The sequence below is a fragment of the Tricharina praecox genome (assembly GCF_024521635.1).
Source record: "Tricharina praecox strain CBS 144465 chromosome Unknown BZA05scaffold_2, whole genome shotgun sequence".
Classification (NCBI taxonomy): Eukaryota; Fungi; Ascomycota; class Pezizomycetes; order Pezizales; family Pyronemataceae; genus Tricharina; species Tricharina praecox.
Window position 1 is genome coordinate 533,760 of NW_026250404.1, and position 13,069 is coordinate 546,828.

Here is a 13,069-nt window from a genome sequence, read left to right on the forward strand (position 1 = left end):
TTCTTGTCCTGCTACTCTGCTACTTCTGCTGCTCTGCTTGCTGCTCTGCGACTCCACATAGCGCTCACTTTGCCTGGCCTGCCTGCCTGCCTGGCCTGCCTGCCTGGCTCTGGCTGTCTGCTTCGTCCGTTGCTTCTGCTCGTCGCGCATGGGTATAAAAAAGCTGCAGGTGCTGGGGGGGGCTACTGATTCGTTGGCAGAGAGTAAGGAACCAGGGGTGTCGATTGGGTGGAAGTTCCAAAAAAGAACCATTCACATCGCCCCCTCTCCCGTCTCACGCTGTAACTATCCTCCCTCCTCCCTCCGTCTTCCTCCTCCACAGCCCACTCAAAACCACCGCCCGAACTACCCATATCCATATCCATATCCATATCCATACCCTTACCGATTCAGTATGTACCCATACCATACCAGAAGTGTCCAGCATCCCCCCCCTCCCCCCAATCCTCCAGATCGTCCGTGAGCGCTGCTTCGCTCTTCTGCCTTCGCTCGCTCCAATTCTTCCCTTAGAGACAAGAAGATCACCTCGCTTTGCTTTGCTTTGATCCCCCCCGTCATGCTCCCTCACTCAAACGAGAAGGGAAGAAAAAAGAAAGAAAAAAAGAAAGGAAAAAAAGAACCACCCCACTACCCCCCCACCATCCAAAACGCCCCTCTCCCCCCCTCACCCAGGAAATAATAACAATAATAATAATCCACAATAATAACAATGATCGTAATAATCGTAACAAACTGCTCCCAAAATTAATCGGGCGTCAAGTGCAAGGCCGTACCGTAATACTCGCACCGTCTGGTTTGCCGACACCTCCCATGATCCCATACCCTACATCCATCCGAGGCTCTACAAGTGGTATATCCCATCCATCCATCCATCAGCATCATCGTCCATCAATCAGATCCTGCGGATCCTCTGATCCTCTGCCCCCCCCCCCCCCCCCCCCCCCCCCGACCCTCGTCCAATCCCATCCGTGTATCTATATGTATCCCGTCCTTGCCCACATTCCAAAACCACCACCCCCTCCCTCCCTCCCCTCCCCGACCCAGTGCCCACTGCCCACCCCCCGTTCATCCATCCATACACCCAGCCATACAGTGTCCTCGAGGGAGCGAGAGAGCGAGCGAGCGACCGCGCATCTTTCTCCGCGCGCCCACCCACACACACTGGTTCCTCGTACACCCGGCTTTGCTCGCTCCCTTCCCTCCTGATGGTTGGCTGTCCGATCTGGCTTCCTGGCTGGCTGGCTGGCCTGGATGGGGTGGTGGATGGATGGATGGACGGCGGACAGTGAATGCTGGATGCCGGATGGTAGATGGTGGATGGACGGCGGCGGCGGACGGTGCTGACCCTGCCTGCCTGCGAGACAAGACAGTCTGGACGAGACAGGACAGGACAGAAGGACTCGCACACCGATTCCCCCCAGAGCCAAAGCCCCATTCCGCTCGATTACTCGACTCTATGATACCTCTCGCCCCCCCTCCCTCCGAGACGGCATCTGCCTACTCTACCTACTCGCACTCGCGCTCACGCCAAAGTACCCTCTCTCTTCCTCTCTCTTGCTCACTCGCTCGCTCACCCCCCACCCACCTACAGGATAGGATAGGATACCTCTACCTAGGGTATACCCCCGTAGTACACAGTACTTAGGCACCTAGAGCACTCTGCAGCGAGCGGTGTCTGTGTGTGTGCAGCTCCTCCCACAGGCAGACAGGCAAGCCAGTACGGTCCGGTCCACTGATCCAGCTCGCCCAAGCGGAGGGCAGGGTGCATTGGCCGGAAAGGCCAGGCCTCGTAGCTTTCTCATTCTCTTTCCGTCTCTCTCTCTGTATGTCTGCGGACAGGAAGCCCGGTCCTGGGTATGTAGGTAGGTAGGGACTCATTGAAGGAGGGGGAGGGGTAAGGGGGGGAGAGGGCTCATAATGCTGGAGTAGGAGGTAGGAGGAGTAGGAGGAGCATGTAGGAGGCTCTCGGATCTCGAGTTACCCCTCCCTTCACTCCCCTCCCCTCCCCCCGTCCCGCCAGCTATTCCCCGTAATCCGTAATCCGTAACTCGTTCCCTTCTCTTCTTCCTGGTAGAGTACTCCTCCTCCCCGAGTACTCCTACTCCGAGGAGGACGATGTCCTCACTTCCTATTATCCGATTCCTTCTTCTGTCTTTTAAGAAAGAAAAGAAAATTTCCTTTCGAGGGAATAAAGAATAAAAAAAAAAACAAAGGAAGAAAAAATAAGAAAAAACCAGGCTGGATGCTGGCTGGCTGGCTGGCTGGATGTCCGCCTCGATGCCACGATTCCACGAGATCTTTTTGTACGCATGCTCCACGGAGTACGGAGGGAGTACGGAGGGAGTGAGTGCGTGAGTGAGTGCGTGATCCACAGCCTGCACAGTTGCACCGGCGATGGGAGAGCTCTCGAGTGTCTCTGCACTCACACGGACTCTGGATGGATGGTGCGTGCAGACTCCATCCACCCTATCCGTACTCTACTGGCAGTCATCCTCTATGTAGAGTACCGGTAGCCATCCATAATCCATCCACAATCCATCCATCCACAATCCATCCATCCACAATCCATCCATCCACAATCCATCCATCCACAATCCATCCATCCACAATCCATCCATCCACAATCCATCCATCCACAATCCATCCATCCACAATCCATCGCGGCCTGCGGACTGCGGACTACGTACATACTTCTGACTTACATACATATCGACATACATACACCCAACCAGAGCGGAGCGGAGGAGTGGCATGACTCCTACATACATAAAGTAAAGCTTCACTGATAGATTATGTAGACATCTGCGTACATGCCGCATCGATATCTGAGTACATACTACATACTACATAACCAAGTGCTTAGATATGTACATAACCTATCTACTCCGATACCCTACATAACGAAGTACTCTATCCTGCGCCGAGTGAAATATATGTATGCAGAGTACCTATGCAGAGTACCTATGCAGAGTATGCAGAGACGGGGACGGAGTGAGTGAGTGAGTGAGTGAGTGAGTGAGTGAGGGCTGGAGAGGGAGACGAAAATGTTCCGGCAGCTGGCTGGCCAGTAAGTCCGTAGGCGTACTATACACACGGAGGTAGCAGGAGATCCTCCATCTCCTCCACCTTATCCACCTCATCCTCGCCCATCTCATCACCGAGACAACAAGAACAAGGCCAGGTCGATTCTGCGAATTCTGCGAAAAAAGTCTCAAAATCTCAAAACCCCCATGGGCCCATGGGGCATTAAAGACCCAGGACTCGGAGTGCAAATTGTAGCTGTCGCTGCCAGTGGGTGTGAACTGGTGAGCTGTCCCGTCGACGTCGTCGTCGCAGCCCTCACAGTTTACAGCCCTCCCTCTCCATCCTCGTCCTTGTAACAGAAAAAGAAAAGAGAGAGGAAAGAAAAAAGAGAAGAAAAAGCAAATCTGTCTGTCTGTCTGTTTGGCTGGCCCCCAAACCGGCAGACAGGCAGACGAGCAGACGAGCACAGTCTACAGCACTACCTCATCGTCGTCGAGGCTGCTCGACTGACTGACTAGTGACCACTTGCGAACGAGCGAGCGAGCCACAGGAATGCATTATGGATGTGTGGGGACTCTGGACTCGGGAGTGAGGAGTGTAGTGTACACCGGAGCACCACATACAGATACTCGAGTGTCGACGTACTGTGCGGTGCAAGGTGCGGTGCGACCCCCATCTTACAGCCGCAGTGCAGCGCTGCTCAGAGCATGACCCCCCACTAGAATACCCTCACCTCACATTCATCCTCACCCTCACACTCATCCGCGATTACCCCCGTTCCCCGCCACCGTCGCCGCCGTTCCCGTGCTTGTCCCCGTGCTTGTCCCCGTGCTCCTCGTGCTCGACGCCGAGTGCTCGCCGTTTCGGAAAGTATAACCAAACCCGCTGTGGGCACTAGGCAATAACCACACTACGGTGCACGATGGGATCCCAAACCAAACTAAACCATTGGACGTGGATCGTCCTGGTAGGCAAGTATGCACATTACGTAGGAAACGTAGAGTAGAGTAGAGCACATAGAGTACGGTATGTACGGTATGGTAGATCCGGCTGTAGACGGCCTAGGGCTGGGTTGGGCTGGGTTGGGTTGGGTTTGGGTTTGGGTTTGGGTTCCCCTTCGTAGGGTTCCGCTTCGTAGGGTAGATAGGGTAGGGTAGCATAGCTTTGGCAACTTTGGTAACTTGGGTACTCTAACAGTTGGGTTACAGTTTTCCGCTCATGTGGGGAGACGGAGCCGAAGCGAGCTCTTCCTCGTGGGGTTGGGTACTCTACATGGAGGTCGGTAGAGTACGAGCGCGCGTGCACAAACCGAAGCAACGACGGCCAAACAACGGCGGATCGCTGGGAGGCGATGAAACAACGGCACCCTCCGACTACCTAGCATGCCTACTCCCGACCCCTCCACCCCGACCCCTCTTCCAACCTGCGCCACCAGGGGAAACGAAACGAGGGAAACGAAACGATCGAACCGTTTAACGAACCGCGTACGGTACCGGCTATCCGTTGCATGTGCCGCTGGTGGTGGTGATATCATAGAGTATGTATCTACGGCAGAGTGGATATATGCTATGTATACACAACCCACTCTATAGTATCCTGTGTAGCGGCGCTCAACCTATCTACTATTACTCTAGAGCGATAGAAGCCTAGCTACCGTACCTATACCTACCATAGGCTCGATGTCCAGTGTCCAACAGCCAGTAGCCAGTAACCAGTAACCAGTAGTCACAGCAACTGGAAGGGGGAATTACGCCCGACCCCTCCGCGACCGACGTCAGCTCAGATCAGATCAGGCGCGGCGCGGTGCGGCGGCGGCGCGACATGATCATGATCGGTATCGAGTCTATGTATAGATGGGTAGTAGTATAGGCCATAGCTCGAGCTCTCCTCCTCGAGACCGGGGACGGGAGACGGTCCATCCAACCATCCAGTGGCAGCACTCAGCTACGCCAAGCCTTGTCGCGCCACGGCCGGAGAGCAGGAGAGGAGCAAACGGTCACGCGGCTGGTGTCGAATATCTAGGTAACATGTAACTGTGATATGATATGGAGCCAGCCTTGAGGATAGCGATGTCGGATAGGTACTTGGGTAGCCACAGTAAGCACGGCGGGGTTTGATTTTCGTATGGCACATCACATCACATGCTACATACATAGGCGGACGTCGAGGCAGCCGCGTTATCCATATAGTAGCATACTCGTACTCCTGCCATGTAAGTACCGGAAGTGTTTGGGAATGTGGTACGGTACTTGGGTACTGAAGATCATCGATATCGATATCGGCATATGACACCCCGCGATCCAACGAACCGGAGGAGGCGAAGGAGGCGGAGGAGGAGACGGATCAGAAGCTTCACGACGGATCCGGAACACCGGCAAGTCTCCGTGGTACATATCCGTGCGGAGGAATGATCTCGCTGCTGGTGCTGGGTGCTGGGAGTGTCAGCGTCCTTGTCACAAACATACCGTGTGTACAGCCTCGTATACAAGCGGGGGCTGAACTCGGTACAATTCTTTCGCCCGCACGCACGTGCCAGCTTGGCCCGTCTCCCCAGCTCGCACCTTCTCCGTCGGATGTTTGATATCCCTCCTTGCCCCCGGTGCCCCCGTGCCCCCGTGCCCCGTGTATTTCCCATTGGTGGTGCCCCTCCCCCCGGCCCCTCCCCGTCTCCGTTCCCTGCAGGGGTGAGCCCGCTCCGAATCCCGATCCCCGAGACACCCAGCTTCCAAGGGTCAATGATCGATCTAATCTATCTAATCCATCTCATCTCCCCTCGCACCCCTCGCACCCCTCCCTGCCTGCCCCTCACCACCCTCCCCTCTACATACTCGAGTAACTGCTACTCTAGTGGGTACCCCCCAAACCTCCCCACGGCCAGAACCTAGACGAGGCAGCGGTGAAGATGAGAGAAGACCAGCGAGCGTGCGTGCACTGCAGTGCAGTGCGCATCCCGGCCAGAAAAAACCTGCCTGCTTGCACTGCGTGCATCATCCCACCACACCCAGCAGGCTGCGACTTCCCAACTCGATCGGTGGCAGTACGTACTCTACGTCAAAAGGTGCGCGAGAGAGGGAGAGAGGGTGAGAGAGAGAGGGTGAGAGAGAGAGGGAGAGAGAGAGATCGCACACCCACACACAGAACTGGAACTGGGTGAAAGGTGATGGTGGGTGATGGTGAACGGGAAGATCTGCCGAAATACCCACACGGAGGTGTGGCATCCTAGTTAACACTCACGCACCCAACCCACGCACCGGCGAGCGAGCGAGCCAGAGGAAGAGAAAAAAAGAAAAAGGAAAGAAAGAAAAATATACATCCAACCCTGCGCATGAATCTCGAGGTTTCAGTTCACTGCCTGTCTCTGCCTGTCCTTGTGTCTCTGCCTGTCGCAGCGTGTGTCCATCTGGCATCCGTCCAATCCACGCGGGCGGATGACATACATACCACCGTACATCCCGTACTCTAGATACATCATACTATAGATTTGCACCACCTCTTCCTCTTCCTCTTCCTCTTCTCCGTGTGTGTCTCGCGAACACACGAGCAGAGCAGAGTACGGCAGAGCGTGAGGGGTGACAGAGAACACGGCATAAACGGACTGTGGGGTTGATCGATATCGATTATCGATACTCTGCTCTCGTTCACTCTACAGCCCCACCTCGTATGTAACCAAACCAAACGAGACATCACTTTCACGACCATCCCCCCTCCATCCCCCTCCCCTCCCGCATCCCCCCACCTCCCGCTCCCCAACATCGACGTCAACAACACCTCGATCCAAACCCGAATCAACGGTTGCACGAAAAACGGAAGAGCGGGGGAGAGGGAGAGAGAGAAAATAGATATGATCTATCATACCCACCGCAGACCCACCGCCGACCCTACTTACCCACCGCAGGCCTCGCGATGTATGCTATGCCTGATGGTCTGTATGTAGGACGATTGTGGGGAATCCCGATTTCCCCTCGGGAGGGAGGGAGAACATCACGCACCCACGGAACGTGAGCGGACAAGCGAGCTCTTTGCGGGATGGTACCGTTGGGAGCGTTAGCTAGTTTGTCATAGTCTATCTGGATATGTACGGTACATACATCATGCTAGAGTAGTTGGGTATGTATAACTAATAGTACTTGGGCTTCGCCACTGGATCTTGAGAACTTTGGGGGTCAGTTGAACGCGGACTGCGATGTATGAGGTGTGTAACTGGCCCGGTCGAGGGAAAGATGAAGTACCGGTACATCCATAAGAACTGTGGGTAATGAAACCCGAGTGTAGAGTATATACAGTACAGTCCAGACAGAAAACCAGGCTTCCATCCATATTTCGAACCGGGACTCCAAGTTCCCAAATCGTGAAGCCGGCCAGGAAGATTTTTTTACCAAAAACGTCCACCCGCTACTCCCCAACTACGATCACGATAGTTACGCGCATCCGCATGCCGCATGAGTGCATCCGAGCGGAGACGAGGAAAAGGCGAGGAAGACGAGGAAGGAAGCGCCCAGAATCTAGATTCAACTATTTTTTTCTTCCTTTTTTTTTCTTTCTCGCAACTCCGGTCGTAAAAGTACAACTACACCGAGGACTCTACTCAGATCGTCGACGATCCAAACCCAATAGAAGAATAGAAGACTCCCTCCCTCCCCCCTCGCCGCTCCGCTCTGGATCCTCCACCCCCCCGATCCTCTAACCCATCCCCCGCCGCCCGCCGCAGACGAACCACCACCACCCCACCATGCCACCCCCACCTCACTTAGCCCCTAGGTGCCCAGAAAACTAACCTTTATCGTCATCGGGCGTCATCATTCTTCTTCATCTTCATCTTCATCTTCTTTTCTCCTTCTCTTTCTCGCTCGCGACGGAGAGCAGCACAGTTTAAATACCCAACATAGACTCCATTCATCCAGGTTTCTACTTGAGTACATTACCAAACCAATGGACGCCATACCGTACCTAACCGTTAACTGGACTGAACCCAAGCACTAATCTGGTATTCGCAAGCAATCAAGAGAAAAAAAAAAAAAACCAAAGGGCCACTCCTATCCGAAAACCGTACTCCATTCCTATGCGTGTTGCCAACATCCAAACAAAATAACAAAATAACCCCAGAAGAGAAAAAATTACAAAAAATAAATAGTTCCGGCTTCTGGTATATGGTTACACGCTGGCTGGATGGCTGGCTGGCTGTTGTTTTGTTTGCTGTTGTTGTTAAGGTTATTAGAATTGGATGAAATCCTGTTGAGGATCCAACTCCTCGCCGCCCAGAGGGAATCCAACGTCCGAGAGAATGTCGGAGTCAACATCGGACTGAAAGTAATCTTCGTGGTCCTGCTCGTCACTGGAGTTGCTGTTGCTGTTGTCGCTTCCATCATTTGGAGATTTGGCTTCTTCCGCAGTAGCCGCCGCAGTGGCCGCCGCCGCCGCCGCAGCCCTTCTTCGACCAGCATGTTCGACATGCTGAAGTTTGCACTTGTTGTTGGTACAGACCCCAGTTTTGTCGAACGTCGGACATTCGAAAACGTGACGTTCGGTGCACTCGGCTCCTTTGGGACAGTACCCCAAGGTGGCAAAGCGCTCACATACAGATGCTGCCGGGTTCACCCTGACATGCGCGTAGCGGCAGTTCGAATTCACGCAATTGCCGCGCACAAAGTGGTGGCAAGCTGGGACCCTGTGTGGGGTGGGATCATGGGAAAGGTCGCACATGTCTCCATCCGGGCACGTACCAGATGTAAGGAAGCGCTGACAGATGGCGACCTCATTGGGGTCGTGGACGAACGGGCACGATAACCCGTGCTTGCACTGACCTACACACCAGCGGTTAGGACCGTCTCGTCAGTAAATGCACACATCTCCTGATCGTGGTGGGTTCGGGGGCCAGTCAACGATAAACGTGATCAGATCGTCCAACGTCTCGGAACAAGCCCGCATACACCCCCCGTGATCGTCCGCGGACGGATGCGGAGTTCCAAATTAACAGTTCTAGGAAGGCAGTCGAATACCAGTAGTTGAGTAGTACTTGCACGGCTCGGTGGATTTCCTTGGAGCTGCGATTCTGCTGTGACGACCGGTTGAGCCCTGGGTTAGTGATGTCCATCGCGGCGTCGTTTGCAGGAAGGCGCTGCGGATATGCTGAACTGACCGAGACGCGCGTACGAGTCCTGCTCGCCACAGATTTCCATTTCGACTCCGCTGATACCGAACACCGCCAATTACAGCCTGTTTTGGTGTTGAGGTGGTGGCGTTCCCTGCATAGAGCACCGTCACGTTAACTGAATTCGACCTACCGGGCAGACGGCCCTGACGTAGAGTGCTGTTATCCTCACCCGACACCCGGACTAGCTTGTTACCACCTGCGGCGAGCCGGTAACGGCCTCCTCCAAACTCGAGCTCACGGCCAGCACCCTGGGAGCCCTGCATGAGGCGATTAAGCTTGGACTTCTCAAGTGCCTCTTTCCTCTTGATTTTCTCCGTAAGGGTCTTCGCCGCGGCCTTGGTGCGATCCTGAACATGCTGGTCATAGACTGAGGCGTTGATCAGCTGCATGTGCGCGCCCCGCTTCGCCACCCAGCCCGAGGCTGCAGCAGGAGCCGGAGGAGGCGGGGATTTGATGGCTTCCTTTGTAGTGGTAGGTCCTCCTGCAGGCTTTGAGTCGAGAACCGCTGCAGCTGTAAAAGGGGCCGGGCCGTTTGCAACGCCCTTGGTAGACGTAGTCTTGTTGTTGATCACCAGAGAGCGGTTGTGATGGACGGCAACTGCGCCTCCTCGGCCTCGACCTCGTCCTCCTCTGCCAGCAGCAGCAGCACCACCGCCCCAAGGCGCATATCCGCCGCGATTTGACTGCCAGTAAGAGTTTCCGCGGCCTCTTGAGGGCGCTGCGTGTAAGAAGTGGGTCAGCGACGCGCGTGGGGATCGGGGGTGTCGGAGGATCGGGGGAGGGAGGGATCGGGGGGCGGTGGACGGGCGGTGTAGATCCGGATTACGTACCAGGAGCGGCGGTGTAGTTACGGGCCGGAGCAGGTTCGACGGTTTGCTGGTTCTTGTGGCGATTGATTTGTCCTGTAGTTTTTGTCGGCCCCGTTAACGAACGAACTTATGCTCCACTTTGTCTGCTTCTGCGTGCGAAGGCGGTCGCTTACCGGCTAGCTGGCTTATTCGTGACATCAAGTCCCCGTGATCTTCCGACATTGCTTTACGTTGCTTTGCTTCGGGGGTTGTATTAAGTTGCTTTTCGACGAATGGATGGAGAACTGGGGGCGGGGAGGGGGCGGGGGGTAGTAGGAGGATGCAGAGTACACTGGGGGATGTGGGTGGGAGAGTAGTTGGTTGATGGGATCGGGGATTTCGCTTGGGAGCGGTGTGTCGTCGTCGATGCGACCGCGCCCCTTCAAGGGCACCGATTTGTCTTGGCGCGGAACGTACGGCTGAAGGCTGACGGCCGGGTGGCTTATCGGGAGCTGGCGTGTGGCTGGACAGAACCGCACTTGCCTGCCACACTCACTCACCATCACGTCACGCTTCTCTGACCCTCGGAACGGCAACTGCATTCATTCGCCATGGCCCTTGAACCATTCCATTGTCAGTTGTCCGTATCTTTTTTCCAATTGGCCAGAAGAGCCCCATCCTCGAGCGGGGGCCGACGAAGGGGAGGGGCTCGTGAAAAATCGAACCACCTGAACAACTCACTCACGGGGCTAGAGAGAGACGTCCTACCCCCTCCCCCTCATCAGCAGCAGGAGCAGCAGCAGCATCATCGTCATTCCGTACCTATCACATCCCCAGAATACGGCAAGTTGTTTTCTGTCACCAGCACCAAGCGCAGCGTACCAAGCAGCCCAAAGCAGGGCTATGCAGTACCGTCTCGATCGGGCATCAGGCGGACACACACAGCAGTCCCTTCCCAGTTCCAGCGACGAGTACCTGTCCCCAGCTCATCACTCGGACCAATCCGCTTCGTTAAAACCCGCAACTTGTTTTACCCCCCATCCCAACAACAACAATGACAACAATAACAATGACAACAATAACAATAACAGCAAATTGACAAATGCCAAAAATGATGCCAAATGCCAAAATACATGCTAAATTGCTAAATGCTTATTCGGCGATAAATACCTCTCATTCTCTTTGGTGCTCTTCGGTCCCAACTTTTGGTGTGCGCGCACACGCATGATGCCCCCGTAACGATCGTTACCCACTCGTGCATCCCACCCCCACCCGCCCGGCGGCGGTCGACATGCGTACGGTGGTAGCGGTTTCTGCGGCCCGCTATCGACGGCTGATTGGGGTCTGCTGCTCTGCTCGTGCTTATCGAAAAGGTAGCCAGTGCGTGCGAGTCACGACCGAGCGGCGGCGGCGCGGGAGGCGAGAACGGGAGGGGCGACGTAGAGTACATATGATCATACATGGCATTACTGAGGTAAGTACTTCGGTGGCATAGGGCGGACACCAAAGCAAGCAAGCAAGCAACGCTGTTGGACTTCTCGCTCGCGCCCTCCCTCGCGCCTCGGCTTCGGCGGTTGTTAGGGTCTCACGCATGTATGTATGTACTTGGGTAGGAGGTATGTATGTAGCATATGTAGCTCGCAGCTCGACGGCCCAGACTAAGGCCGTGTGCTGCCTGTCCCGTGCTGCCGGTTGCCATCCGTCCAATAGCCTCGTGTTTGTTTATCCGCCAATTCGGTGCGAGCTCTAGAGTGCGAATATACCTACAGTAGGCAGTAGTTAGGGTAGTACATAGGATGGTTAGAAGCACTTCGCTACGCAGTCCGAGTGAGCGATCGAGACGGGTACTCTAAAGTGCTAGTAGGTAATCGCTGCTCATGATCAGCCCGCACCGCGCCGGCCGTTCTCTATCAAATCTGCAACTGCAACTGCAAGTCTGCAACTGCAACTGTCAGACAGATATCGGTTGGGTAAGTTAGGTAGAGTGATTAGAGTATATAGAGTAGAGTAGAGTAGAGTGCTATACTTATCTGCGCCCGTTGCGTGCGCGGCGCGGAAATCTCGAGAGGGGATAGGATAGGTAATCGGGGAGGAAACGAGGGGGGGGTTCACGAGCTGAGGCGGCCTGGTCAATCGGGGAAGACGGCCGCTCAACCACGGCTACTCTAAACCAATAATCCAACCGGCATCCTTGTTTGTTTTCGTCCTCGCAGAAAAACATATCGACATAGGTATCTCTCTCCAAAACCCAGAGTACAAATAAACAACCCGTTGCGATCGATTGATTAACCGCCTGTACCTCGACATCATTCGAACCCGCCAAACAAAACACCGCTCATTCTTCCTCTCTCGAATTTTTTTTCTCGCAAACTAAATCCCCCCTCCCCCGTCCCCCTCCCCTCCCCCCGCCGGAAGAAAAACCCACACTTGCGCATGCCCGCCGGGTGAGCCTCTCATTGGAGCCCGCACGCAGGCAGCGTCCGCCGCACCCGATATCAGTTCCTGTCCTTTCCTGTCCTGCGTTTCCCCTCACCTTTAAAAAAACAACAAAAAGAAAAAAGAAACGTAATACACAATATCCCCCATCCCATGCGCTCGCCCGAGTGAGTGGCATTTTACGGCCCTCCCCCACCCCTCTCTACGCATCTTCCTCCCGCCCTCCCGCCGCGGCGCCGCCTACTGCTCCCTGCTGCTGCTTCCTGCTTCCTGCTTCCTTCCTGCACGCACGCACATAAGGAACCCCGAAATGCCATGCATCACGACCGCTCACTCGGAGCTCGGAAATCGGGGGCGGAAATCGGGGCGGAAATGAAGCAATTATACCCCTATACTGCCTCTATATACCACCGCCACCACTGCCACCACACTTCCACGTAGGTATGTGTGTAGCATGTCTCATGCGAGCGAGCGAACGCCTTACATGAATGACGAGCAGCACGTAGGATGTATGTAGCGGCACGTAGGATGTATGTAGCGGCACGTAGGATGTATGTAGCGGCACGTAGGATGTATGTAGCGGCACGTAGGATGTAGGATCTAGTTAGTGGAGTAGGCAGAAACTTCAAACCCCTATCTATCGACGGCGCAATATCGGTATTCTAGACTG

The 13,069-nt window shown here is 54.9% G+C and overlaps 1 protein-coding gene across 1 annotated transcript; it reads right to left on the bottom strand.

The window, feature by feature from the left end:
* Positions 1-8,235: 8,235 nt before the first annotated feature.
* On the bottom strand, positions 8,236-10,206 carry BZA05DRAFT_423666 (uncharacterized protein; the record flags this gene model as incomplete). Its single annotated transcript, XM_051485878.1, has 6 exons — positions 8,236-8,825; positions 9,021-9,058; positions 9,161-9,266; positions 9,345-9,794; positions 10,006-10,077; positions 10,158-10,206. 6 exons carry the CDS (start codon positions 10,204-10,206, stop codon positions 8,236-8,238), a joined length of 1,305 nt encoding a protein of 434 aa, XP_051343388.1.
* Between the last annotated feature and the right edge of the window lie 2,863 nt (positions 10,207-13,069).